Source organism: Aedes albopictus, chromosome 2, assembly GCF_035046485.1.
Source record: "Aedes albopictus strain Foshan chromosome 2, AalbF5, whole genome shotgun sequence".
NCBI classification, from domain to species: domain Eukaryota; kingdom Metazoa; phylum Arthropoda; class Insecta; order Diptera; family Culicidae; genus Aedes; species Aedes albopictus.
The window spans coordinates 324809504-324836366 of NC_085137.1; the positions used below are offsets into that span (position 1 = coordinate 324809504).

Here is a 26863-nt window from a genome sequence, read left to right on the forward strand (position 1 = left end):
CACAATGGCCGACTTGAACCCCCACTCACCATTTCAAGAGCACCAATCTTAAAAATTCGTAAACAAATGCGCTCGATTTGGAAAAGCTGCCTCTTTTGCAAGTGAGCAAAACCAGGATAAACAAGTGCAGCTTGAGTCGATACTTCGTTCGTCAGATTTGTGCCTATAAAGTTTGTATGCAAAATTGCTATGGGATTTCTTGATGTTTCACTTTAATGAAGGTGTTCAAAATTTTAACACAACATCGCTGATTACACTAGTTTACAGCATTTTTGAACTCAGGAAGCTGATGATCATTTTTGGTGTAGAATCATGCCCTGAGTTCGAAAACGCGAAAGAAAAAAATTACAGTAAAGCGAAATTTTTTTCGACTTTCCATACCAGATTGATGATTTGAAATCGATTTTTTTCTATTTTTAAGCAAAGTCGCTCACTTCACATATCTCATTCTCCGTTATCAATGCTCCGATTGAGCTGAATTTTTTACTGTAACTTGCCTACATATGACATGTCAAATAAACGTTGAGAAAAATTTTCAAATTGTTTTTTTCTTATTGAAAAAAAAATACATTTCTTCAAATATTTTTGGAAATTTTGCTAAAATTTAAGGAGATCGTCCCCAAAACTCGCCAATATCTTGAATTTCATCAATCTGACGATAAACCTGCATTCAGATGTTCAAATGGTATTATATTCAGCTTTTAATTTATGGATAAAGATTTATAATTGGTTGAACGAAACGCACGATATTTGAATTTTATTAAATTCCATATTTAAAAAAAATTGTAGAACTCAATATAAAGCTAAAACTCAAAAACTGTTCTACTTAAAAAATTTTGAAGCACGGTTTCGAAATCAGTGCTAAATTATGCTTCAAAAATTTTGGTCGTTGACAGAAGTTCACGACTTTCATTTTATTTTGTAAACTAGTGTTATCAGTACCAATTGGGTGCTGTCCATTAACCTCGTAGACTTGCTTTAATCCTCCTCCCCGTCCGTTGACTTATGTCCACTCAAAATTTGCGAAACATGTGTGTATCGTAGACTTTAACCAGATGGATGGCCCCTAAGAGTCTCCGTAGTTTATGAGCTGGCCCTTGCTGGATGTATAAGCCAGGTGCTCTGAAAATCAGCAATTCTTTTTAATATTAACCTAAATATTTCTTTTAAGTAAAATGTACAATTGATGAGTATTTTTTGTTTCAAATTCTTCAGATACATACACACCAATTTTTTTAAAATGCTTCCAGCACAAAAAAATCAGCAAAATAAATTACTGAATTTCAGCACAACGTTGCTGATCAACTGTCAAAATTTCTGGATGGTGCAGCAAGTTGAAAAATTGTTTCAGTAAATTCGTATTGCTGAATGCAATCAGCACAAAAAAAAAATCAGCAAAATTTGCTGAATAACAGCAATCAAGATTTGCAGTGTATAACGTACCGATCCACTTGGGCAGTGGCTGGTATTTTGGGAGCTTTTTCGCTATGGTTCCACTTCCCTATATGATATGATTCTATTTCTCTGAATACGAGTTTAATTGCTAAATGTTTGACTTCTTTTTTTCCTTGCTTAATGCCCACACTGGAACAAAGCCAGCTTGTCTGCTTTGCGTGCTGTGAGCATTTCCACAGTTATTAGCTGAGAGCTTTCTTTTACAATGATCAAACTGAAACCTGGCGATAGTGAATGGCGAAACTAATCAAAACGTTAAAGAAAAAGGCAAAATTCTATCAAAATCGAAAACAACATAGTAAAAGGCGATTCTGAAATTAGTATCGGTTTAGGGTACATAGTATTGGGCGTAATTTGCATTATCGGGTGTCGATTCAGGCGTAATACATTATTTTAGTGCAGAAATTACCAAATTCGCGCAATTTTCTCAGAAAATCAAGAAAATATGTCATAACTGTGTCATTTAAACTTATTTTAGTTGCACTAGGGTGCCTGTACCAGTTATAGCACCACCTAAGAAAAACTATTTCTACAAAAATAAGAAGAAGACCGACGAATGTAAACAATAAGTCAAATGATTGATTTGTTTTAATATATTACAGGAAAAATATAGAAACGGAGCCAAAACAACATTTAGTATTTATTACGGCGTGTGCCAATGATAGGAACCCTGTACCAGTTATGGACACATTTGTTAATTTGGGTTCCACTTCGCACTATTTACATGCATTCCTTATGGGAGTTGCCATAACTGGTACACTATGGCGAAATAAAGTGCAAGGAGGCCGAAAAGTTAAGAAAAATGATTTATTTCTACCATAATTTGAGCAAATTGTGAAGTTTGAATGATTGCAATCATCTTTTGTGATCGTGATATGTTGTTCACGATTTTTTTCTTGTTGATTTGTATCTTTAAAGGTTGAAAATCAACTATGGCGAATTTGAGGTACTATAGCCATAACTGGTACACTGAGCCTATACTGTTAACTTTCTCATTGCTATTGCTTTGTCAGTTACGCCTTATTCGCAAATTACTCCGAATATGACAGTGCGTATGTGAAAAGAAGATAGAAAACATCCTCTCAGATGGAAGTTCAAGTTAATAAACAGAATCAAAGCGGAAAGCTTGTTTTCGGATGACTTCAACAAGCGTAAACAGATGGGTGGCTAGCACTGGGAGGTTTCAATCAGAAGATACGTGTTCGAAGTCCCTGTGGTATCCATGTTAATAAATGTGTGATATGCCCGGGTAACTCCAAAGCATTTCAATATGCCGTACAACTGCCCGTATTATGCATTTTAACTGCTTGCTGCTCTACATAAGCAGTTTGAATACATAACTGCCTTGAGTTAGCATAAGCTGTGCTACTCAAAAGCTTTTGGCTGTTAATTAGCATTTCCACTGCTTGAGCTTTTTTCACTTGGGAGCAATCAGAATGCTTTTTAACCGCTCTTTAAATGATAAGAGCAAAGAGGTTGGAAGATATGTTATGCATTTGGCAACACATATTGTCTCTCTCTTACAGAGCCTATGTTTCTGTTTACAAATTTGTGCATCTGTTTTTTTCTCTTCATTTTCCCCTACTAATCCAAAAGCCCATAGAAAACATTACTGCAGCTGGATTGGATTGGGAACTTGTCCTTCAAAAAATCACCAATCATCATTTCGCCGGAAAATGTGTGCAGAATAGGTGGATGCTTTAGTGTACCATAAGATTGTTCAAAAGAGGGAAGAGAGAATCATATTCTACAGATAAAAGAAGGAATGGTAATGCTCTATGTACCATTATAAAATATCTCTTTGAAAACAAGTTTTGGATGTTGAAACTGACGCTGTTATCCAGCCATTATTTATATTGGCAAATCAGAACCAGATATGATCGACCAATCTCCGGATCGTAAGTTCAAACCCACATCACTACAAAATTGAGCAAAAAAGTGCCACCTAGCAGCTGAAATATGGAAGGACGATGAAGCCGGGAAACGGGCTGAGAGAACGAGAAGCAGACGTCAACCTATTTTTGTTTTTTTTTTGCTCGACGAGGCGTTACGTTTCTTTGACATTTCGTAAAGACATTCCTGAAGATGTTGCACTAAGACAGCCCGTTATTTTACCAAAACCTGCTGTAAGGAAGCACTATAGGCGCACATACGGCTGATTAGCATTAAACGCCTTGCCGTAGGGGCTACTATAATGCTGAAGAAATGCTATTTTAAATGCTCACTGCTTACTTGGGAATGAGTCACTATCAAAACCAGTTGCGCCCTTACGAATTGTTGGAGCCGATATGGTTAAATTTGGATGGGCATCTAGCTTTCCGTTAGTCTCGAGGTCGACCACTATATATGTACAATAAACGAGCTTTTTTGAACGTCTTGTTCAAAATACAACAGCTTGACTAAGGGTTAAGGTGGCAAAGTTTGTTCTTATGATTTGGAAAAAAATCCAAATATGGTGGCACAAACTATACCAAGTTGGTGCCTATTGTTCTTTTCAATTTGGAATATATGACAGGCAATATTTCTATCGATTACACTAGTATACAGCATTTTTGAACTCGGTAAGCTGATGATCATTTTTAGTGTAGAATCATGCCCTGAGTTCGAAAACGTGAAAGAAAAAAAAATACAGTAGGGCGGAAAGTTTTTCGACTTTCCATACAAGACTGTTGATTTGAAATCGATTTTTGTATTTTTAAGCAAAGTTGCTCCGCGCCCTTCATACATCTCTATTTCCGTAACCAATGCCCCGATTGAGCTGAAATTTTAACTATAACTGGGTAACATATAATGCCTAAAAAGTACGTTTAGAAAGAATTTTTTAATTGATTTTTTCTTACTGGAAAAAATACAAATCTTCATTATTTTTTGGGAATTTTGCTCAAATTTAAAGAGATTTGCCTCCTTATATAATCACCAATATCTCGAATCCCACTAACTTGATGCACAAATTATGTTCAGATGATCGGAAAATAGGGTATTGGTTCCCTTATTAAGCATGTGGCTCCCATTTTCATCCTATGAAAAACAAAGGAATGAAGCGCTGTTTGTTTTGTTTCTTATTTTTGTATTTTTTGTTAGAAGTGAGCACCCATGAAAACAAAAAGAACGGAATCAATCGGTGCCGTAATCGCTTGTTTTCGAAAAGGATGAATATGGGAGCGTGAGATTACTGATGGAACACATATCCTACTATATTCAGCTTTCCATTTATGCAAAAAGATTGAAAATTCGTTGCTTACAACCCAAAATATTTGAATTTTAGTAAATTCCATATTTTTAAAAACTGTAGAGCTCGATTTTCAGGAAAAACTCAAAAACTGTTCTACTTATTTTTTTTTTTTTGAAGCACCATCTTGATATCAGATCATAATTATGCATCAAAAATTTTGGTCGTTGATAGAAGTTCATGACTTTCGTTTTTTTTTATGTAAACTAGTGTTATCACAGCGTGATGTAATCAAAAATAATATTATGCTTAAATCCGCAGTGAATAGAGCGTGATTAGATAGAACCATGACAAAATAAAAAAAAACCACTGTATTTCAATGCTTTGGTTTAAATGAATGAAAAAGCAGCATAAGGAACAACAGGAGCATTTTCCATATGTTTGGGCAAGCTCATTAGAATCCCAAGATGGTTGCCACAATGGTCGACTTTTGCACCTACGCACGATTTAAAGCGCACAAATCACATAATAAACTAAACCAGTACATCAAATCTTATAATTTTAGGCTTATCACAAGTTAAGCTGTTAGTATACAGGGCCAAAAAAAAAAAAACAATGATCAAACATCTTGTTTGACTCGATCGACTTTTCATTAGTATCAAACTGATGTTGTTTCTTGAGTTCTTTCTTTGTCAAATATTTGACCCTGTGTACTTCAGGACAAATTGAAAATCCCACTATCGTTTCAAGTTTACTTCTCGAGATTTTTGCATCTGACGTTCTGGTTAATTTTGAACTGGGATTCCAAGACGTTTGTCCCATTCGTCCCATTAAAATCCTTCAAACTGAATTTCTTCAAAAACATGCAAATCACTTGTTACTTTTTTGCGAATCAACATAACTAACAAACTCCTGCATTCTGAGTTGATGCTTTCAACATTTCACATTGCCAACTGCATCGGTCGTCGTGGTGCACTACCTTCTAATGGCAATGCAATTACGGTCCAATGAACTTTCGTCTGGTTTCCCACGGCGCTGTTATTCAGCCGTTCAATAACCTCCTTTCGCACCGCACAACACTTGCAGCCTTTCCGTCGCCGTGCCGTAGATCCTACCAACCTCCCCAAAAGAAGCTAACAAGTTGTACCGGGCTGCTTGTGTCACATAACTCGTTCACTGTGTAAAACCCATTCATATTGCTACATCACTCGTTTGCCGTGCAGAACGCTACTGCTGGGCGCCTAGGTGCCCGTGAGGCAGACTTGTACTCTCAAGGTGTATCAGTCAGTGGGGTAGTTTCAGCAGCATATTGCTCTGCTTTAATGGTTCCACACTTCACGGGTACCTATAGTACCGCCATGCTAACTAGTTTATGGGATTAGTGCTATCCAGCACGTGCACCGCGCTCGTTCCTCACCTGTTGATTTTCTGTATATCTACATACTCCAACTACCGTTGGCATACATATATTAATCCTTTCACTCTATTCTTTTCTTCTTGCAGATTCGAGCTACGTGGATTATTAGCGATATGGAATTCATTGCTAGCAATGTTCAGTATAATGGGTGCCTGCCGGACAGCGCCAGAACTGGTACACGTGTTGAGGCATTACGGTCTCTTCCATTCCGTGTGTGTTCCAAGGTAAGTCAATGTCAGGGCAGGTGCAATCAGACAGCAAAATTCGTTATCACTCGCAGCTTGGCAGATAATCCACGAACCGCTAAGCCAGGGTGGTTGTTGGTGCGCCATGCATTTCCGTCAAGAGTACTCGGCGCTAGCAATTCACATCACCTGTTTATCAGGGAGATAAAAGTTTAACGTTGGAAAATAGCTTAGGGTGCTTCCATTGATTTTGAAACACCTGACTTGAATGAATCCACCAATCCACCCAGCGTATACCTTACCCGAGCAGGGAATGAGAACAAACCTATAACAAATTGATAACTCATTTTGTTCTTGATAACAAAATGAAATCAAACCAAGTTTTCGGTCCAAATTGTTTTTATTTAATATCAAATTGAGATATCATTTTGTTATCATTTCAAATCTCAATGATAACAAGATTTGATTTCAAAAATCCAAAATAGGTTTAATATACTTTATTAACATTTATTATATTCACAAAATATTTGTTAAATCTACCTATTGTAAAAAAAAAAACAAAACTGCCAAGAATACAAGTGTTCCCCTATATCAGTTATTTCAATCTAAACATATTGCCAAATATTTTGAAATTTGAACTACAGGGTGATTATTTATCCAGTTCTATATTTTAAAACTGCACCATTCGCACTTTGTAAGGAAATAACGAGAGTTCCACAGTACTCAAAATGTTCTCACACTTTAGGTCGTTTGGCATAATTCTGAATTGAAGACAAATAAGTTGGAGTTTTCTCGCGTGAAAAATGATTCATTGTAGCTCCGCATCAAAATGACGAATCTCGTGATGTTTGATACAGTTTTGAAAATAACACAGATATTTATCATACTTGAACATGATAAATGTCATTTCACTTATTGTTATGCCAAACGGCCATTTTGCCAAACGACTATTATGCCAGATTTCGCCATTTTGCCATTATGCCAAAAGACTATGACTATGCCAAACCCGATAGAATTAATGTAGTAAAATATGTTTTCCAATCGGATGCCTTATTTTTCAATGCCATCATTTTTCCCCGAGTAACGAGAGAAAGAGCTGAGAAGTCGAATGCGACTCAATTCGTTGCTCGATGTCATTTAATTTGAGTCCTCTGGGATGTCGTGAACATCTCCCACATTTGTTTTACTGCAGTGCATAATATAATCAGAAGGAAAAGATGAAATATAATCATACAAAAATATTACGTGCAGTTGTCCTTTGACTTAAAATTCACTTTTCTTTGTCACTTCAATGTACATCATCCATAATCTTTTAATTGAATCATGGTATAGTTATGCTGCATATCTATGAGGATATCATATCCGTTTTCCATACAACTTTTCTTCGTGTAGCCTCCAAGTTAGAAATGACTGTTGATGAAATGTTTATGTTACAATCGATAATAGGGTAACGGTTGAATTTTGGACCCCTAGAGGTCATTAGTTTGAATTTTAGTTAAAATCGAACAGATTCAGAAGGTATTTACACATAATGATGATGTTAGTATGTTCGTAAAAGCCTCCACTGTCCGGTAAAAATACCCAAAAGGTCATTTCTGGCTGAATATTTGATGAAAATAACTGATTTTTGAATCATCAGTTTTCACTGTTTTGGACACCCCAATATATTTTGGACCCTCTTCAGTATATATTTTGGACACCCGGTGTTTAAACTCGTTTGAAACTATTTTGGAAGAATTTGCCGCTTGAATATGCTGTATCACATCCTAATTACTTGATTGACAAAGGCTGATTAGACGAACTTTGGGAATTTAATGCGCTAGAATTATAAACGTTTTTGTTTACATCTGCAAGTTTCCTCAGCACCGCAATTTCTTTTTGTAAACATGATGCGACATTTGCACGGATGACGAGATTGGCAAAAATTAATTTCAAGGCAAATAAGGAAATTTCCGTCATCTCATCATTAAACCTGTGTAAGTTGTGATAATACGACCCCTCTCTCTCTCTTCTTGGCGTAACGTCCTCCTGGGACAAAGCCTGCTTCTCAGCTTAGTGTTCTATGAGCACTTCCACAGTTATTAACTGAGAGCTTCCTCTGCCAATGACCATTTTGCATGTGTATATCGTGTGGCAGGCACGAAGATACTCTATGCCCAAGGAAGTCAAGGAAATTTCCTTTACGAAAAGATCCTGGACCGACCGGGAATCGAACCCGTCACCCTCAGCATGGTCATGCTGAATACCCGTGCGTTTACCGCCTCGGCTATATGGGCCCTTAATACGACCCAAGGGGTCCAAATTATATTGGTTACCCTACTACGCCATTAATCCTTTATAAGGCCGAGAAAACTAAAAGAGTTGTCAACGCATACTATTATGGAAATTATTATATACATGATTACATGTACAAAACAATTTTCGTTTGAAAGAAACTCTCAAAAATCTTGGTGACAATATTCTTGCCACTGCCCGTTTAGGGTACTTTTCTTCTTTTGACTTCATCAAAAAGCTGAAAAAGAGATTTTAGGGTGGATTAGGGCTTACCCCATAATATAAACTGTGTAGTTCAGCTCATGTCAACCCATAATTTAAATATTTACTAAATCGACAGTTTTACAATAAGTTTGAGCTAAAATTCTTCACGCGGTCATATTTAGCCATTTTTGAGCTCCCAAATTGTTGTTTAAGCTTTGTTTAGTACCAAAAAAAAAATACCAGGCGTTGTTAGTAATCTCAATTTTGCGTAAACCAAAAGTTCGAAATAAATTGTTATAAAACAAAAAAAAAATAAAAACAGTATGTGGCAATATAGTTGCCACTGCCTTATAAGGGGTAATAGGGGTATTATTCTGATAATATCGTATCAAACAAAACAAGTTTTCAATCACGCGATTCTCCTGAATTTAAAATAAAATCTCATTTATTTTTTTACTTATTCATGGAAATTAATGCCTAATAAAATATCAAAATGAATACTAAATTTGTTATTAATTTTTAGTTATTACCCTATAGATTTGAAAATTCCCTGAGAACTACGTATGATATTGTCGGGCCGCCACCAAACCGGACTTCGCACAATCAAGTCGCGACGCGACCCAACTCGCGACGTTTTTAAATCATGTCAAAGGTAGTGCGTATCCTTCCCGTTGTTGTCAGCAACACAGCGCACTAGATGCGAAACAGTTGCGACACTTGTGGACCAAGAAAATGGCAATTTTTGATTGAATGTCGGTCTTGATTCCAACCGGATAGACAATATCAAGTCGTAAAATGTGGATAACAAAATGAGATATCAATTTGTTATCAATGAGAACTCATTCTGTTTTCAATTAGATATTTCAGTACATTATTTTGTTATCATTTTTGTTATGTTAACACTTAAGTCATACAAAATGAAAACTCACTTTGTTATCAAAATTCGTGATATCTAAATAACTCAATTTGTTTTCAATTAGTTCTCATTCCCTGCTCGGGTAGTTGTCCACACACTTATCGCGCTGTGAATCACACCTTTACTCATAGTGCAGTGAACTTATAAGTAGTGAGTAATATGTGTGATTTACAACTAGCCGAAAATCCAACAAACGGAAACTCTTCACGAAAATCACTTAGATAAGAATTGATAAAGACAGTCGATGATTGAGCCATTGTGTTCAATTTTATAACGTCATGTGTTGGTATGACGCTTAAAGTATTTATTGAGTACTATCTTCAAATGATAACAGGCATACAATACATCTCAACTGGCAAAAAGTGTGATTCTCACCATAGTATTGAATTAGCACCTTTATAATTATTTTATATTTCATGAGAGCAACTTTTCGCATTTTTTGTCGTGTGGCTAGAACGAAACGAAAGTCATTTGATTGTAATGGGATTTAAACATATTTTTTGTATGGTTTCTTTGACTGTTTTCTGTTTGCCTGCTGAGCTAAGGATGGCTTAATGATTCCCCGTTAAAACTTGTAAACTGTTAAACGTTGCATTAAATTTTACAATACGGTTCTAGGATTCCATCTCCATGGTACAGCCATAGCACAATTATGGGTCGCCCACAATTATGGGTCAATCCCATTGGACTGGGCTGACTGACTAATCATTGTGACAGAGTGATCCATAATTGTGCAATGACTGTACTTGTAAAAGATATGTTTCAATGGACTATCTATTAAGATCTTTCGAACATATTGTGCGTTTGGAATTCATAGCGAAGAATTCAATGCTTCACAACTTTCATCCAGTAAGAAAAATAGCTAAAATTTGACAGGTGGCTTTTGGAATGATTGTCCGTTCAATGTATGGTATCAACAAATTTAATATGTGAAAATAATATTGAGGCATCAACAATATTATTTTCTTACGGAATTCGGGAAACATTTTCTTCAACTCATGTACTATAATGGTGTAAAGCACGCAAGCACTGTTAATTATACGCGACCATCTGTTGCATTTTGTGCAAGCTCAGCTGATCTGCAAATTTACAAAAAATAACTTGTGGTTTGACTTGCATTTTTGGCTCTTCGTTCAATTGATCAAACATTTATTTGCTAGAACCAGATTTTCGGCCATATTGAAATGCCATTGAAAGAGAACATATTTGCCTAAGCTGCTGTCTGTCATTCTGAACCGGAACCAGTTTATTACTTTCAGAATTGAAAGCTTTCCTATGTACGTGTCAAACAATCCTTCCTTTAACAATCTTGGAATATAAAAATTTATAAACATAAAACCACTTGTTAAAATCACAAAGAATCCAGTAATCTTAAAACCCAAGAACATACGAACAGTGAAACGTATTCAAATATCCAGTCGAATTCCCCGTCGCCATGAAAAAAAAACCGGTCATTTGGCGCAAAATCTGCTAAATCATCATTAAAGTTTTTGCTTGGCGAATCTACCAAACAACAAACTTCGCAAAACCACCCAACTGCGATTATCGCAGGCTGCACGACTCGTCACCATTACACCAATATTTGCGCACAGACTGCGCTAAAAAAACTAATTATCGCACATCGCGCGCGCCTACCTATATATGTCGTCACCGTTTGAGCCGAAGACGTGTTGCCATGATGGTTAGAGGCCCCTCCTCACGACTGTGTCTCTCTTACATCATGTCATATTTAAAGAAAGAAAAAACTTCAACTCCGGAACGGTATCAATTCACACGGCAATTTTGAAAACGCAAAAGAAGCCGAATCAAACCTACACTAATGCGGCTTTTCGGTACAGGTTATGCTCCAAAAGTGGTCCGCGGTCAAATTGTTTTCCCAGACCACTGTCGCAATCGAGTTTTGCTTGATACGCACCGCAACGTTGAACAGAAATCTAGGTCGAAAGCGAAAGTTTGAACTTGAACGCAAAAGTTGCCTGTTTTTCAGTTTCGCTTTTTTTCGCATAAAAGCGAACACAGCATGATTGCCATTATTGGTCATAATTATTTGTTTATTTATAAATCTTCAAGGCCACCAAAAGAAAACTCGTGAAGCGTGAATGCATCGAATGCACCGATTCACCTTCATGTTTAGTTTATGCTTCTACACATGCAACCACCAATACATACTGGCGCAAGAGCAAATGGGGTCTGCGTTTAGCCTATTGAGCAAAGCCGTTGGATCATCGAAAAGGAGTTGGTGGGTTCGATTCCTGTTGCGACTGTTTATGGCATATTCTCTGTTGTAAGGCCTTTTCTTAAGTTTTTGTTACTTGATACTTTCGCTATTCATAGTTAGTTGCTTCTGAAGCGATATTTGTTATGTCGAATTCGTTTATTTGCACCGCCGGCACCGCTTTGCCACCGGGTGTAGCAAACTTGCACCGAAACCGTTTGTTTATTCGCAGGTACCGTTCTGTTTTGACACCCGATTGGCACCGGTGCAAGAAAATGCTACACCCAGTTTGAGCGCGGTGTAGCAGGTACAAAGCTAGTTTTACCAATACATGCATATCGCTGAACTTGTATCGTGGTTTTGTTTTGGTAGGAATGATGATTTTCTCTTGCGCATTAGGTAAACAGTTTTCTTGGATATTCATTTAACAGCAAATCTGTGCGTTTAAAAATTATTTAAACTTGATCGATGATTATGACGTCTTTCAATCAACTTCTGAGGAATCTTCAAAATTTATCGGTAACATGAAATTTCAAAGAGTTGATTCAACGTATATTTTCCCCATTACTTTTTTTTGGTTATCGCAAATATGTGGATTGCTTTTAATGATTTTAATCAATAGAATTTTCTGTCGCATGGTGATCTATTAATTATGAAAAAAAAAATAACGTAATAAAGTTTTGATAAGCCCAGAATAGAATAAAATTCTATTCATTCAAATTGGACTGAAATATTACTGAAGTTACATTTTGTAAATACAAACAGTTTCAAAAACCGTAAATTCTATTTTTTTTTTCTAACAACAAATATTGGATTTTTGAATTATTGCAAGATTTGCACCCATTTAGACTCGGCCCGAATTCATTATCATCACAGTCGAATTTCGCACACGACTTCGCAGCGGCTAGCGTACACAACTTCGGTTGATTTCATGACTTGGGCGTCGGATGCACAACAAGTAAACAAAATAAGTTTGATTAGTGTAAAATGTCGCAGGAAAATGATGATCTAATGGATTATCGAATTATCACAGTAGTCTAAACATCAATGAGAAACCCAATACATTGAAAGTCAAACAATGGATGCTTAAAGCGTTTTTAATATGAGTTACGTTTCAATAACGTTATGTTTTGAAAAGCATTTATTTATTTTTCTTTTTATGTTGTAGCTAAACGGTTTCTATGGAACTGCCTTTGACATTTTTTGTGTTAAATTTGCACATCGTTTACAATTGCATGTTAGCATCCTTTTTTATTAGGCAACGGAAATTGTTAAATTCTAAAAAGTTGCTTTTAATTGAAAAATTATGATATTACGAGAATTTGAAGAAGATAAATAATGTAGGAGTGTTAAAACATTGGATAACAATTTTCAATTAACACTTATTAATAAATGTTGGGAGGTATGGCGTTCAGTCTTTGGAGGAATGACTCAAAAACGGATTCTTATGCTTTCATCCGACGTTTCGGTCGCTATATTGCGCCTTCTTCTGGCGCAATATAGCGACCGAAACGTCGGATGAAAGCTTAAGAATCCGTTTTTGAGTTATTCCTCCAAAGACTGAACGCCATACCTCCCAACAAAATCATCAACAGTCGAAATTTATTATTAAACGTTTATCATGTACAACTTTTAAAATTGTTTAATTGGATAGAAAGTAAAAAATAAAAATAAATAAAAATAATTTTGTTCATCACGGAAATCATGAAAACATTTTTGATATCCTTTCTTGTTTTCATTGACGCTCTCACGCGCTCTTACTAATACCATCATAAGCTGTCAACAAATTGCACCGAAACCGTTCGTTTTTCCGGTGTCAATTGCTACACCGGTGCAGTGCACCGTCGGGAATAAACGAATTCGACATTAGAAATTTGATAAAATTATTGACTTTAGATAATGTATATAAAATATCTATTTATGAATGGATAATTGTTTTGATATGGTATAAGCAAGATTCTACTCAATAGCTGTATATTGGGCAGATAATACCATGTTTCAAATGGGATCATTGTATCAAAAGGAGTAAAAAAAGGATCTGCATATATAATGGTGTCAAGATATCAGAAATACATCGTGATAATGGCATATACATGCATTTTGTCGTAATTTATAAATTTGATGTAATGATGGATTTCCCAATTCTACCTAGGAGAAATGTTGATGGTACAGTAAATAATTGTCATATGGACCGTGATGTTTTGAGATCCATCTTATATAAGTAGTTTTGCATTTTGTTTTTGAATATAGGGCAGCGTTTTACGCATTTCTTTTCCTTAAATTTAGACCCAGTAATCCCACTTGACTTGGACCCACTCCCATTCCTTGGATTCCGCTAGGCAGGGAAATTTGTCGTGAAGTTATTCCTGTGAATAGTACCAGCATTGTTTGGGACATCCACTCATAATATTTTTTTCAAAAGCTTTACGCAACAAATGACCACAAATATCTCCATAGATATTGTAAAAAACAATAATCATTTACTTGTGGGGAGGATTTGTTGTTTTTGGTAGGAAACATGTCTCATGTGGGTTCCGACAAAGTCATCAAATTACGTCTTATCTCAGGGCTGGTAGCAAGAACTGATGGTCAAAATAGTTATTTTAGTGACCAAATTCTCGAAAATAGTGACCAAATAGTGACTTGCAGATACCAAAAAAGTGGCTAAATAGTGACTTTTGGCACAAAAATTTGCTTTGCGAGGAAACATTGTAGCATGAATTTGATTCAGAAAATCCTGGGGTACCGCATTATGAAAAAATTCAAGACAAACTTTCATGCTTCATTCCTAAAATTGTACAAAGCTGCATGCATCTACAATTTTCTAGCATATATTGTGCAGAACTAGATGAGCATGGCATGGATGCAAATGGATGTGCCAACATTGATCTTTAGTCGGTTCAGATAGAAACCCTTTAGGCAACATTGATGGAATTTCTGGAAAAAAAACTTGATGAAGTTAAAAAAAATTGACAGATGTCCAGGTTGATAAAGAAATTTTGGCGATTTTATCTGAGGAATTAAAGAAGACACACACTGAAGTTTATTGAACAAGATTCTGAATAGTTTTCTGTGAATATAATTTCGGATATTTCCTTCGCACTTGTAGACCGATTAAAGGTGAACATTTTTGAGTGATATTTGCTAAAATTTCAACAGAAAATTCGGTCAAGAAAAAAAAGTACCAATACTACAATCTTTCATACTTCATACTTGGCAGTGTATCTAATGCGCAATTTCTTATGAAACTCTTGGAGAACTTGATGTATGTTTTCTGTCATGAATTTCACCATGTTGGAATAATAGATAGACAAAATGCTTAAAAATGTGTGAATAAATTTGAGTAAGTTCTCTAATATGATTTCTAGAATATTTTTGCAAGAATTCTCTCAAAATTAAAAAAAAATGAATTTGTGGAAACAAATAACAGAAATTTTGATGGAATTCTTTAAATATTTCTCTACATACCCCCTTGGATAGTTTCAGAAGAATTACATGAAGAAAACTCCAGTTTGCCTAGTGGTTAAGGCTATGGATCGCCAATCCGGAGACGGCGGGTTTGATTCCCGTTCCAGTCGGGAAAATTTTCTCGACTCCCTGTGCATAGAGTATCATTGTACTTGCCTCACAATATACAAATACATACAATGGCAGGCAAAGAAAGCCTTCAATTAATAACTGTCGAAGTGCTCAAAGAACACTAAATTGAAGCGAGGCAGGCCAAGTCCCAATGGGGACGTAGTGCCATAAAGAAGAAGAACAAGAAGAAAACAAGGGCACTATTACACGCTAAATATGGGATATATATGACTATTTTTTCATGACAGTGTATCAGTCAATGTCTATATTCTAGCACTGAAAAATAAAAATGAACACATTTGATGTTTAACATGTGATAATGTAGGCCTAATTAGCGGATATCAATAAACTGCGCGCCCAATGGTCATTAAACAAAATGACTATAACAGTAACAAGATTAGCTCAAATTCGATGAACAACCAGACCACACTGATCCAGAGCCATGTAGTTTCACATAGCAGATGAAATAAGTACATATATTTGATGATATTGTAGAGCAAATCAAAAATTTTGTTTTATCAGATGCAAAATTTAGCGACCTGTGCGATTTTCTGCGGTTTGAAAATTCTGGTTGTCTTCATCTTCAGGCGCCGCCCTGTAAAGGTTAGTGACCAAAATGGGAAATTTTTTAATTAACTTTTCAGAAAACTAGCCTGTTATAGATCATGGAACGTTGAAACATAGATTGGTTAATGTCAAATGGACGAAAATGAGGTTTGAAGTTGAAAAACACTTTCGCATTTTTTCCTGCCGCATACTGTACATATGAAAATGTAATAGAATTCCTAATTTACTTAAAACGTCTTATATTCTTATTTACTAATTTATAGTGACCAAGTCACTAAATAATCACTAGATTTCCGCAACAGTTTCACATATGATCTAGGTCGTCCCAAAACTCCATGAAATGTAGGTACAGCGTACAGGATCTACAAGCGAAACTAGTATTATACGAATGACTACTCTATACGCCCCTGACCAATGACCCTTCTAACAAGTAAATGGAGTATTGTATTGAACTGTATAGATGGTACAGATCTTACAAGATCTCCATGGAATATAAGTATAAGCCTATGTGTTCAGTCCACAAACAACCAGTGATTGTACAGGTCTGTGAAGGTCCGTAATGTTATAATGTCCGCAAAGGAATATATAGGTCTGCAAAGATCCGTATTGCTCTTTTAAGATTATTCAAGGTCTTTTGGTTGTTACGTGCACGGTACGCTCTCATTATTTGAGGTGTTTTAAAAACTGAAATAAACTATTTTTGAAACAACAATTTCAACACCATGAAATTTCAAGGGCACATACTTTTGGGCGTTTATCTGTGTATGAAGATGCCTGTTCCAATTAACAAAATAGATTCCAATTCATAAAACCACGCTTCACTAAGAAATCTGAGACCACATTTACCGAGAAAAGCGATCATGACGACCAAATGTTTTCTCAGAGGTATTTAATGGCCAATATGGTGATTTTATACTGGAATATTTCAATCATCGCCGACAACTTGATTGGAATTGATAGCAGCTAGTAGTAGCCATTTTTTTTCAATGTCTCCCAGGGATCCTAAAGAAAGAAAATTTGACTTCTTTAATGTGGCATCATTTAATAATTTTACAATTTTGGATATTTTTAATCCGTATTTTTTCAATTTCCGAAAATAGTTGAAAAAAGTGACTTTTTAGGTGAAAATAGTGACTTTAGTGACCTGACCTTGAAAAAAGAGACTTTTTAGTGACCAACCCAAAAAAAGTGACTAAGTCACTAAAAAGTGACTTGCTACCAGCCCTGTTATCTCAAATGAGGACAAAAAGCACATGTTTTTTTTGTATTGCATAGTGCAACAGTCATAGAATAAATACAAAATTTTGAGATAAATGTCTGAAATTACTAATCGAAACTTGTAAAACACTTTCGAGAATTTGCTAATCTAGTTTAACATTTACGCCCCTGACGTATTTTGCGTATTCAAATTTTTGTGTTCATTTACCTCAATTTACTTCAATTTTTACCCGATTTTGATGAAAATTTGGCAGAACAACCGGAAATTACTACCGTTTCATAGAATGCACCGGTTGATCAAGTTGGATGACCGATTTCGGATTTATACGGAAACCAAGTGGGGTACGTCGGTTGGCCAAAGGAGACCGCCTTCAAACAATCTGCTCTACAATAACGTTTTGGGTATTTTTTTTCATTAATCGCTTATTCTCAATAGATCGATCATTGTAGAATCTAAATATGGTCTTAAATCTCTTAACGAAGCGTGTTTTTACTGTTTCTACAAAAATAAGAAGAAGACCGTCGAATGTCATCGATATGTCAAATGATTGATTTGTTTCCATACTTTACAGGAAAAATATAGAAACGGGTCCAAAAGTACTTTTATTATTTATTACGGCGTGTGCCAATGATAGGAACCCTGTACCAGTTATGGACACATTTGTTAATTTGGGTTCCACTTCGCACTATTTACATACATTCCTTATGGGATTGGCCATAACTGATACACTATGTCGAAATAGGGTGCACGGAAGCCGAAAAATTAAGGAAAATGATTTATTTCTATCGTAATTTGAGCAAATTGTGAAGTTTAAATGATTCCAATCTTCTTTTGTGGAAGTGATCTGTTGTTCACAAAATTTTTCTTGTTGTTTTGCATCATTAAAGGTTAAAAATCGACTATTGCGAATTTGAGGTACTAGAACCATAACTGGTACACTGAGCCCAATAGAGATTACTTCAAAATTCTCACAAAAACATTGTTTACCCCTTTCAAATTAAGTTCTGGAGAACTGGATTGCCAAATATCATTTTCTAAAAAAAAATAAAAACAGATTAGTAGTTCGTTTACGACCAGACGCGTCTTTATTACTCGAATAAAGAAACGTCGTCCGTAATCACCGTTTCGATCACACAAACATTGTCAGAAAACTGTCAGAAACTGTTCTGCCGTAAATCGCATATTTGTCCCATTTGCATAGGAAAACCAGCAAAGATGGGACTGATATGCGATTCACGGCAGTGTTTGACAAATCATTATGTATTTCACCAGCAAATTAAATTAAAACTTTCCTGCGATGTTCGGCAAAACTACAGTCTAATTTCGATACGGAATCCTACCGGGGCTCCTATAACAACAGCTGCGATGACGAGGGTATTCAGTTTGACCATGCTGAGGGTGACGAGTTCGATTTCCGGTTAGGTCAGAAACTTTTCGTAATGGAAATTTCTTTGGACATGAAGTATTTTCGTGCCTGCCACACGATATACACATACACAATGGTCTTGGTCATTGTCATAGAAAGCTCTCGGTTAAAACATTGTCCAGTTAGAATACAGACGCAAGGTTTAATTTAGGGTAGGTAATCAAAATTTGAACCAAATTGCGGCTTTCTGAAGCAGTGCAAATTTTAAGTGATTTTTTCTCCCACATGGAAATAATTTACTACGGCAAAATCGTATGTACATGAAAGCCACGGGTATAAGCTTTCTGTTAAATGGTAAAAAGTTGGTATTTGCACCGAATTTCATTGAAATATTTGATTTTTCATCAACAATGATTTTAATCTTAATTTGAACCATCGCAATCATAATTTGAACCAATTTTAATCTTAATTTGAACTACTAGCGGCACCAGCTCGAGCAACTCACAAAACAGCTAATTCCATGCTAAACATCGAAAAATGTGGAATCTCAACACAGAATGTTCGAAATTCTTTAGGAATTTGGAAACTAAATTTGGATTTTTCCATCCCCCAAGAGTAAACAAAGTAACCACTAGCGCAATCTACAGGCCAACACTAGAAGCTCACCCCCGTTTACTAGTTCAAATTTAGATTACAAATGGTTCAACTTAAGATAACATTCTCCAAGTAAGAATCACTTAAATTTGAAAATTTTATGAAAAATAATGCGGAATATTATTCGGTTGGTCGATTCTACGATAAATAGGCTTTCATTTGACGTGTTCACATATTGCGTGTGATACAATGCATGAGCTGTACGAGTGCACCGAAAATGTGCTTTCTCTTGGGGGAAATGGGTGAAATCACAGTGATTTTTCAATTGCCTGTTTTCCATGACAAAAACGCTTTATTCAATGCTTTTAAAGTCCATGTTATCAGGTTATATTACGGAAAGCTGTTTAACATCTTTTTCGGGACAATATTTGCCTGAAAAGTACATGGTTTTAATGAATTGTGAAATGGTTCAAATTAAGATTACAATTTGACTAGTTCAAAGTTTGATTTCTTACCCTATTGTGACGCTCTCAATGATCACAATCATCATTATTTTGCAGCAGTCTGACCATAAACTAGTCCTCTTTCAGTGGTGAAAATTTCATCGATTTTCTTGCAACGTGTGAAAAGTTATTTCAGATTGAAGACAAGAGAAGGATACAAATCTTGCCAATTTGCAAAATTCACCTCTTCTGAATTCACTGTCTCTCTCTCTTCTTGGCGTAACGTCCTCATTGGGACAAAGCCTGCTTCTCAGCTTAGTGTTCTATGAGCACTTCCACAGTTATTAACTGAGAGCTTACTCTGCCAATGACCATTTTGCATGCGTATATCGTGTGGCAGGCACGACGATACTCTATGCCCAAGGAAGTCAAGGAAATTTCCTTTACGAAAAGATCCTGGACCGACCGGGAATCGAACCCGTCACCCTCAGCATGGTCATGCTGAATACCCGTGCGTTTACCGCCTCGGCTATATGGGCCCTGAATTCACTGTATTGGCCTTAATTTCGCAAGAAGATACATGTTTGGCAAAGTTTCTTTTGAATCCTAATCAGACTGGTAGAGGATCTCATTAATTTAAGATCAATATTTTCTTGGACTTCCGGACGTTAGTAAGGCCCTAGGATGCAAGACCGGTGGATTACTGGGTCAAGTCGGGTTGAAAGGCCAACTACGATTGGCACCCTCATAACTTTCTTTTTAACGGAGTATTTTGATGGGAGTTTGCATATTCCGTTGCCTAATGATAGTTGAAATTGTTGTAGTTCATTTTTTTTATTTATCGATAAATTTCTTTTGGGTTCTTTTATATTTAAAATCTCTTAACCATCCAAGTCTACATTTTAGTTTGTTGTTTTTAAATGACAATAAAGACGTATTATACTCTTATTGACCCCCAGGTTAGGGGCTGTTCATTAATTACGTAAGGGAATTTTTGCGATTTTCCGACACCCCCTCCCCCCCTTGTAAGATTTTTTGTATGAGAACCCAACAAATTTTGTATGGCGCGTAAGATTCCTCAAACCCCCCTCCCCCCATTAACCCTTACGTAATTAATGGATGGCCCTTTATCAGGGACATCTTTAGGATATGTGTGGCCCTTGCTCTTCTGTTTATATTTTCTGAACCCAACAAACATTTTCGCTGCATAAGAGCCGAAAAAAACGACTTTTATTTTAAGCAAACTTTAGTTTAAGAAACTGCTATTCGGCTAGTTCTGTTTTTTTTTTTGGGTAGATTCCTGAGTACCCGGAAACGCCTGGTTGAAGTCAAGCCTTGAGTTCATTAATGTGTAGACAAACTGTAAACACATGTTTTACCTACACTGTGGTGCATAATTGATCGGACAAACGCCGATTTTCATACAAAATGGCCAAGTTTGAGATGCTGTAACTATGGTTTGCTTTGATGGATTGAGCTCAATTTTTGACACGGAACTACAAATATGCTGAATTTTGTGTATACAAAGTATAAAATGTTTTCGTTCACAGGTGAACGAAAACATTTTATACTTTGTATACACAAAATTCAGCATATTTGTAGTTCCGTGTCAAAAATTGAGCTCACTCCAACAAAGCAAACCATAGTTACAGCATCTTAAACTTGGCCATTTTGTATGAAAATTCGGCGTTTGTCCGATCAATTATGCACCACAGTGTATGTGGAACTTCTGTGCACTACATAAACACTACATATCCAATCATGTGTCAATAAAAAGGTGTCTCACAACTATGCCTAGGAAAATGGTCACTAAATTTTCCTGCCGTGACTTCAGAGAACCTTACATGGACAACAGTGAGTTTTTTTTGCATGCGGAAAACAACGGTTAGCTCTATAAGCCAATGTTACATCCAACAGGATTAAGTTAGCTCCTCAACAAGATTTCTGAGTACTCGGGATATCTTGATTGAAGTCAAGTCTTAAATTCTATCAGTTGTTGGTGAACTGTAATCACATGTTTTACCTATGTAGAACCTCTGCGGACTACATAAACTAGGGAAGGGTCTGTTCTGTTATTTTAAGTGGCCTATCTGGTATAAATTTGAGTGTTTTTTTTTGGTGACGCAATGCGTAATGATAGTTTTTTGATCAAAATTCGCGCTACTTTTTAGTGTCGATGATTTGAATTCATAACTATTTTAGATTTTTAGAGCTAAGCATTATTAAAGGAACTTTCGACTTTCCATGGGACATTAGTTTCCTAGCCTCAGAACAGCAGGTCAAAGATGCTGTGCATGCACCACCACCTTGCACATCAATTTATCCACGTTTATCAACATCGCTACATTCCATCGAAACAGCAATACGCGGGGCGTGCGCGACGACAATGGTCCACCGAAAACTGACTGCCCTCTGTTTTGGCTGCCGGCGGTGGCGGCGGCTAGAGTAGCACCATCCATGGATAGCAGCTCAGCAGAGCTGCTGCTCTACACTGCCACCAGAGCGCAAAACAAGTTTTAACTTTATTGCGTAAGAATATGCTATGTTTTGGTTTTGTTTGCTGTTTCATCAAAAATTAAATAATCGATCCGGCGAAACCGGATGGTTTTCTGGGTTACGTCGCAAAAATGTGTCGCTCTTTTGTCGGTGAAGTTGGAGAGGTGCCGATCGCCGATGCCACCAAGAGATGGGTGGACTCGGCCTCAGGGTCTTCGAAAAATGGCACACGCAAACAGCCGCTGCGGCTGCGTATCGGCAAGAAGCGCGTGAATGCGGTAAAGCTGGTTCGAGACACCCGCCCATAGGTTTCTTCAGATTTGCTGAACCTTGTTGCAAATTGTTTACCGCGGTGATGAGTGCGAAAAGTTTTTAAACCATTGTTGCGGTATTATTGCAGGGGCCTCAAATATGTATACATATAGGGTGGTTGGCCATTTGGACAGGGATTCCAGAGTAACAATACACATGTTATATTATGGGTCGTTGGCAAACCGAGGAGCATGAGCGATCGTTTGTTGATAGATCCAAGCTTCCTAATTGATCTTTTGAGTATACCAATGTTGAACATTAAATTTTGACGTGCATCGCCATTATACTGTTGCTTGGTACATCTTCGTAGTAAGGTTCTATTAGTTAACGAATTTCTTTGCCGGTCTGCACGCACATAGTGGACACTGTTGCAAACTTCCGGTGCTGCGAACCATTGACAGATACATAAATGTTCTGCATAAAGTTCCGATCCATGCTCTCCTGTCTTCAACAATCATACTTTCTTCGTGTTGTCTTTTCTGCTCTTATCATTTTTAGTACTCATTAGACTGGCCCACATTTGTATAAAGAGTAAAAAATGTAGTCAAATCCACAGGGCACTAGAATGTTGCTTTTATGTGAGAAGAAATACATGTGCAAGATTCAGCTCAATCGGATTAAAATTGAGCTGGCGCAAACGATTTCAAGTTTTTATGGGGGTTTCAGGCCAAATACATGGGAAATTGAATGCCCTCCAGTCCCTGGTTCAGCACGCCGGCTTATCACGCTCCATTTGGCTCAGATTGTTATAGATGGCAGTTGGTACTCTAATGAATAAGTTTGTAGAAGATCATACCACCGAAAAATTAATTTAGTTACGGTTTCGTCCATCGGAAGGAGGATGAGGATCTGAACCTTCGTTTACTCTCGGTTTACTTTAGATTGCCCGCGCGCGTGGACGGGTATCTAGCCAAATGAAGAATAACATAGCTGCCTATGATTTCGCGCGCAAGTTTCGGACGACAAACATGTGCTGCAATGCAACTACCGATAGTAAACGAAGGTTCAGATCCCCATTCTCCTTCCGATGGACAAAACCGTAACTAAATTAAGTTTTTCCGTGGTATGATCTTTTACAAACTTGTTCCTTAGAGTACCAACGGCCATCTATTACATTCTGAGCCAAATCGAGCGTGATAAGCCGGCGTGCTGAACCAGAGACTGGAGGTCATCCAATTGTCCATGCATTTAGCCTGAAAACCCCATACAAACTTGAAATCGTTTGCGCCAGCTCAATTTTAAACCGATTGAGCTAAATTTTTTACAGCTTATTTTTCTTACCCGTGGAACTTTTCGACATTTTTGTTTTTGGGCCAGTCTAGTACACATTCTTATAATTCGTTACTCGTTGGCACTCCTCGCTAAACCATTTGCGTTGACGATACCCAATGGTGCATGCCTATCACCTCTTGTGCTGTTCTTATCTACGTAAGTGGTCTTTATTTCTTGACATCACCAGATCTGTTGATCTCTTCTTTCCTCTCATCATCTGGGCATCCACGCTTTACTTCCGTTCCGAAGGAAGAACTCACATTGTGTGAGTTTTTTGGGAGTGGGATTCGATCCCAGTTTCTCGGCGTGATAGTCCCGTGCTTTAACTATCACACCACACGTTAAAACAACTCAGCACCTAGAATGTGTAAGCCCTACTCATATGTGCATAATTTCCAGACCACACAAAAGTTTGTAACAGTTGCACTTTTTCAAAAACAGCTCGTACACTCGTCTAGATGCGAAATGTCGATATTTTTTTTTCCAAGGTCACTTATAAACCTAGCTAGATTGTCGTAAACAAATTTTTGCGAATTTAACGATTTTCCGGACACAGGAGCTGATTTTGTGAATGTAAAAGGGTTACAAGTTGTTGGTGTAGTCTGGAAATTATGCACTTTAGTGCTGAGCGGCGTTAGCGTGCAAGATCGCTGCACTCTCGCCATAACTTGTGCCTTTACAATTCGATGACCCGTATTTTTTCATGCTTTTTTAACAAAAAAATGTTTTAATTGGTTTTTAATGAAAATATGAGTCGAGAATACATTAAATTATGTCTAACATCTTTAAATAATTACTCGAAATTGAATGGTAAAGCTAAAGATCTAGAAAACTAAAAATCTAGATCCACACACACCTAACTTCTCGAGCGGTACCTCTTACTAATTTATCCCATATGCAACCCACTTTTTACGCAAAAGCGAACCCGTAATGATTTCGCGATCATCGTTTGACTTCCGTTCTCGACGCGAGCGGAACCTTCTGTTGAGTAGAGATATATCACTTGAACGTGTCATTACCTCCCAACTAGCCACTGCATTAATTAACCGGCAATTAACGGGCAGCACTATAAGTACTAAGCTAGCTAGTGCTGTGCTGTGGATTCAACAAAAAATGTTCTAGAAGGCAATTGACTGAGATCTATCTAACCAGTATGTGCGCATATAGGCAGTTCTTCAAGATGATCTATCCTTTACCGCGCTTCATCCTTATACCGATATTCTTATTTCTAATGCATTAGTATTACTTCCTTCTCAACAGAAAAACAGTTTTTTTTTGTACTGCACAACGTAAATATTTGTTTTCGCTAGTTGTTTCATGAACGTCAGTAAGAGCAATTATTTATCAAATGATTCGATTTTCTCTCCGTGAGATTTTTTACTGTTGGTAGAACCTGTTGATCACGTAAAAAACTGTCGGTCATTCACAATTGCGATAAATAGAAAGAAGCTACCAGAACACCGAATACTTCCTGGCTGGCAGTCAAACTGGTTCCTTTTAGCCTGTATGGTGGTATGGATAGACAGGCACGGTACAGAAAAACCAATCCGATGCAATTCGTTCGGCTCAGTCTCAGCACCGAGGTATGCCGCAACATGTTTTGCGTCAGAGGATAGAATCTAAGTCCACTCTAAGAATAAAAATGAGTATTGTTTTTCTCAGAAAAGAAAAGATCATTACAATTATATGACAATAAAGACTGGACTCGAAAAAATGAAACACTCAAAATAATGTATAACTTTTGATTGCGTTCACAAAAATAGCTGATTTTTTAACCAGGAATAGCATGTTATGTGTTGGTAATGCCCTAAAAATTTCATCAAAATCGGTTCAGTATTGGCACAAATATTGTCGATACAATAAAATATGATGAGCCGGGGCCCGTGGCGTAGTTGGTCACACGTTCGCTTCACATGCGGATGGTCATGGGTTTGATTCCCAGCCCCGGCACTTGCAATTTTTCGTCAGTTGCTCTTTCCCCGAGAGCGGCTGGCACTGACCCTCTTCTGAACCCCGTGGCTCAAACGGACTCGGATACCTGGACATCGGCGAACTGATACTGATAATGGACCCCCGATCGAACTGGAAAGGAACAACGGCCATCCATCATCCTTGAGCTCATCCTTCTACCATGTATAGAGTAGAAAAGTGAAAGCAGCAGAAACGCAACCAGTTCGATAAAGTAGAATAGAATATACATCTAGGCGCTGCACAAAATATAAGAGCAGCTGTCAATTGAAATCGCTCACGTAGTGCCCTAGTGGACAATAGAGCTGTAATTAGGTTAAGTGATTAAGAATAAAAAAAAAATAAAATATGATTTTGGAAATTTTGGGCTTCCATTTTAAAAATGGTTTAGGCTATAACTTGGTTGTTAGCTCATCAAAACGTCTAAAAATTATAGTCAAATTTTTAGACGTTTTGATTTTGACGTTCTTCAAGTAAGTCATAATAAGTGGTGAAAATTTCATCATAATCGGTTCAGTACTTTTTTTTACAATTCAAACAAAAAAACGGGGTTTTCAAATTTTGGGCACTTTTTAACATTTTAAAATCAGTGTGCATTATTTTGACTGTAGTATTGGCAACACTGTCCCGATGTTTTTGAAACTTTGGCAGTGTAAAATCGTTGTGTTAATCTGTTCTCAGTGAAAATTTCAGCCATTTTGATTGAACATTTCAAAAGTTAAAGCAGTTTGAATATCACTATACCAAAAACCACATCTGCTTATTGTGACATAGTGCTACATATATGGCTATAACTTTTTAAAGGTCAAATCAAATTGAATGAAATTTTGACACAATACATCTACATACATACTTTTTGTACAGTAAAATTTTCATTGAAATCGGTTCAGTATTTTTGGCTCTACAGTTTTAGGTAAAAATGTATTATTTTTAAAGTGTTTGTTTGGCCCAAGATTCTCAAATGGTAAGTCTCTTGTTTCGACGATATCTCCGCCAACACTTAACCTATTTTGATGAAATTTTTATGGTATTAGCTACACATAATGTACTAGTCCTGGTAAAAAAAACAGCTATTTTTGTGCACGCAATCAAAAATTATACACTATTCTTTGTGTCTCATTTTTTTCGAGTTCCGTCTTTAGTATACAAATTAGAAATAATGCAAAGATTTAATGTTTAACCAAATTATTTATAAAAACGATTCAATTGCTG

At 36.7% G+C, this 26863-nt stretch overlaps 1 protein-coding gene across 7 annotated transcripts in view; it reads left to right on the forward strand.

Annotated features, from left to right (window-relative positions):
- Positions 1-26863, forward strand: part of LOC109403124 (elongation of very long chain fatty acids protein 6) — an 87523-nt gene that overhangs the window by 42430 nt on the left and 18230 nt on the right. For all 7 annotated transcript variants that reach the window (XM_062852430.1, XM_062852431.1, XM_019675862.3 and 4 more), the window contains exon 3: positions 6128-6265. In XM_062852430.1, the coding sequence (XP_062708414.1) occupies positions 6128-6265 (138 nt within the window). The remainder of the gene's footprint in view (positions 1-6127; positions 6266-26863) is intronic.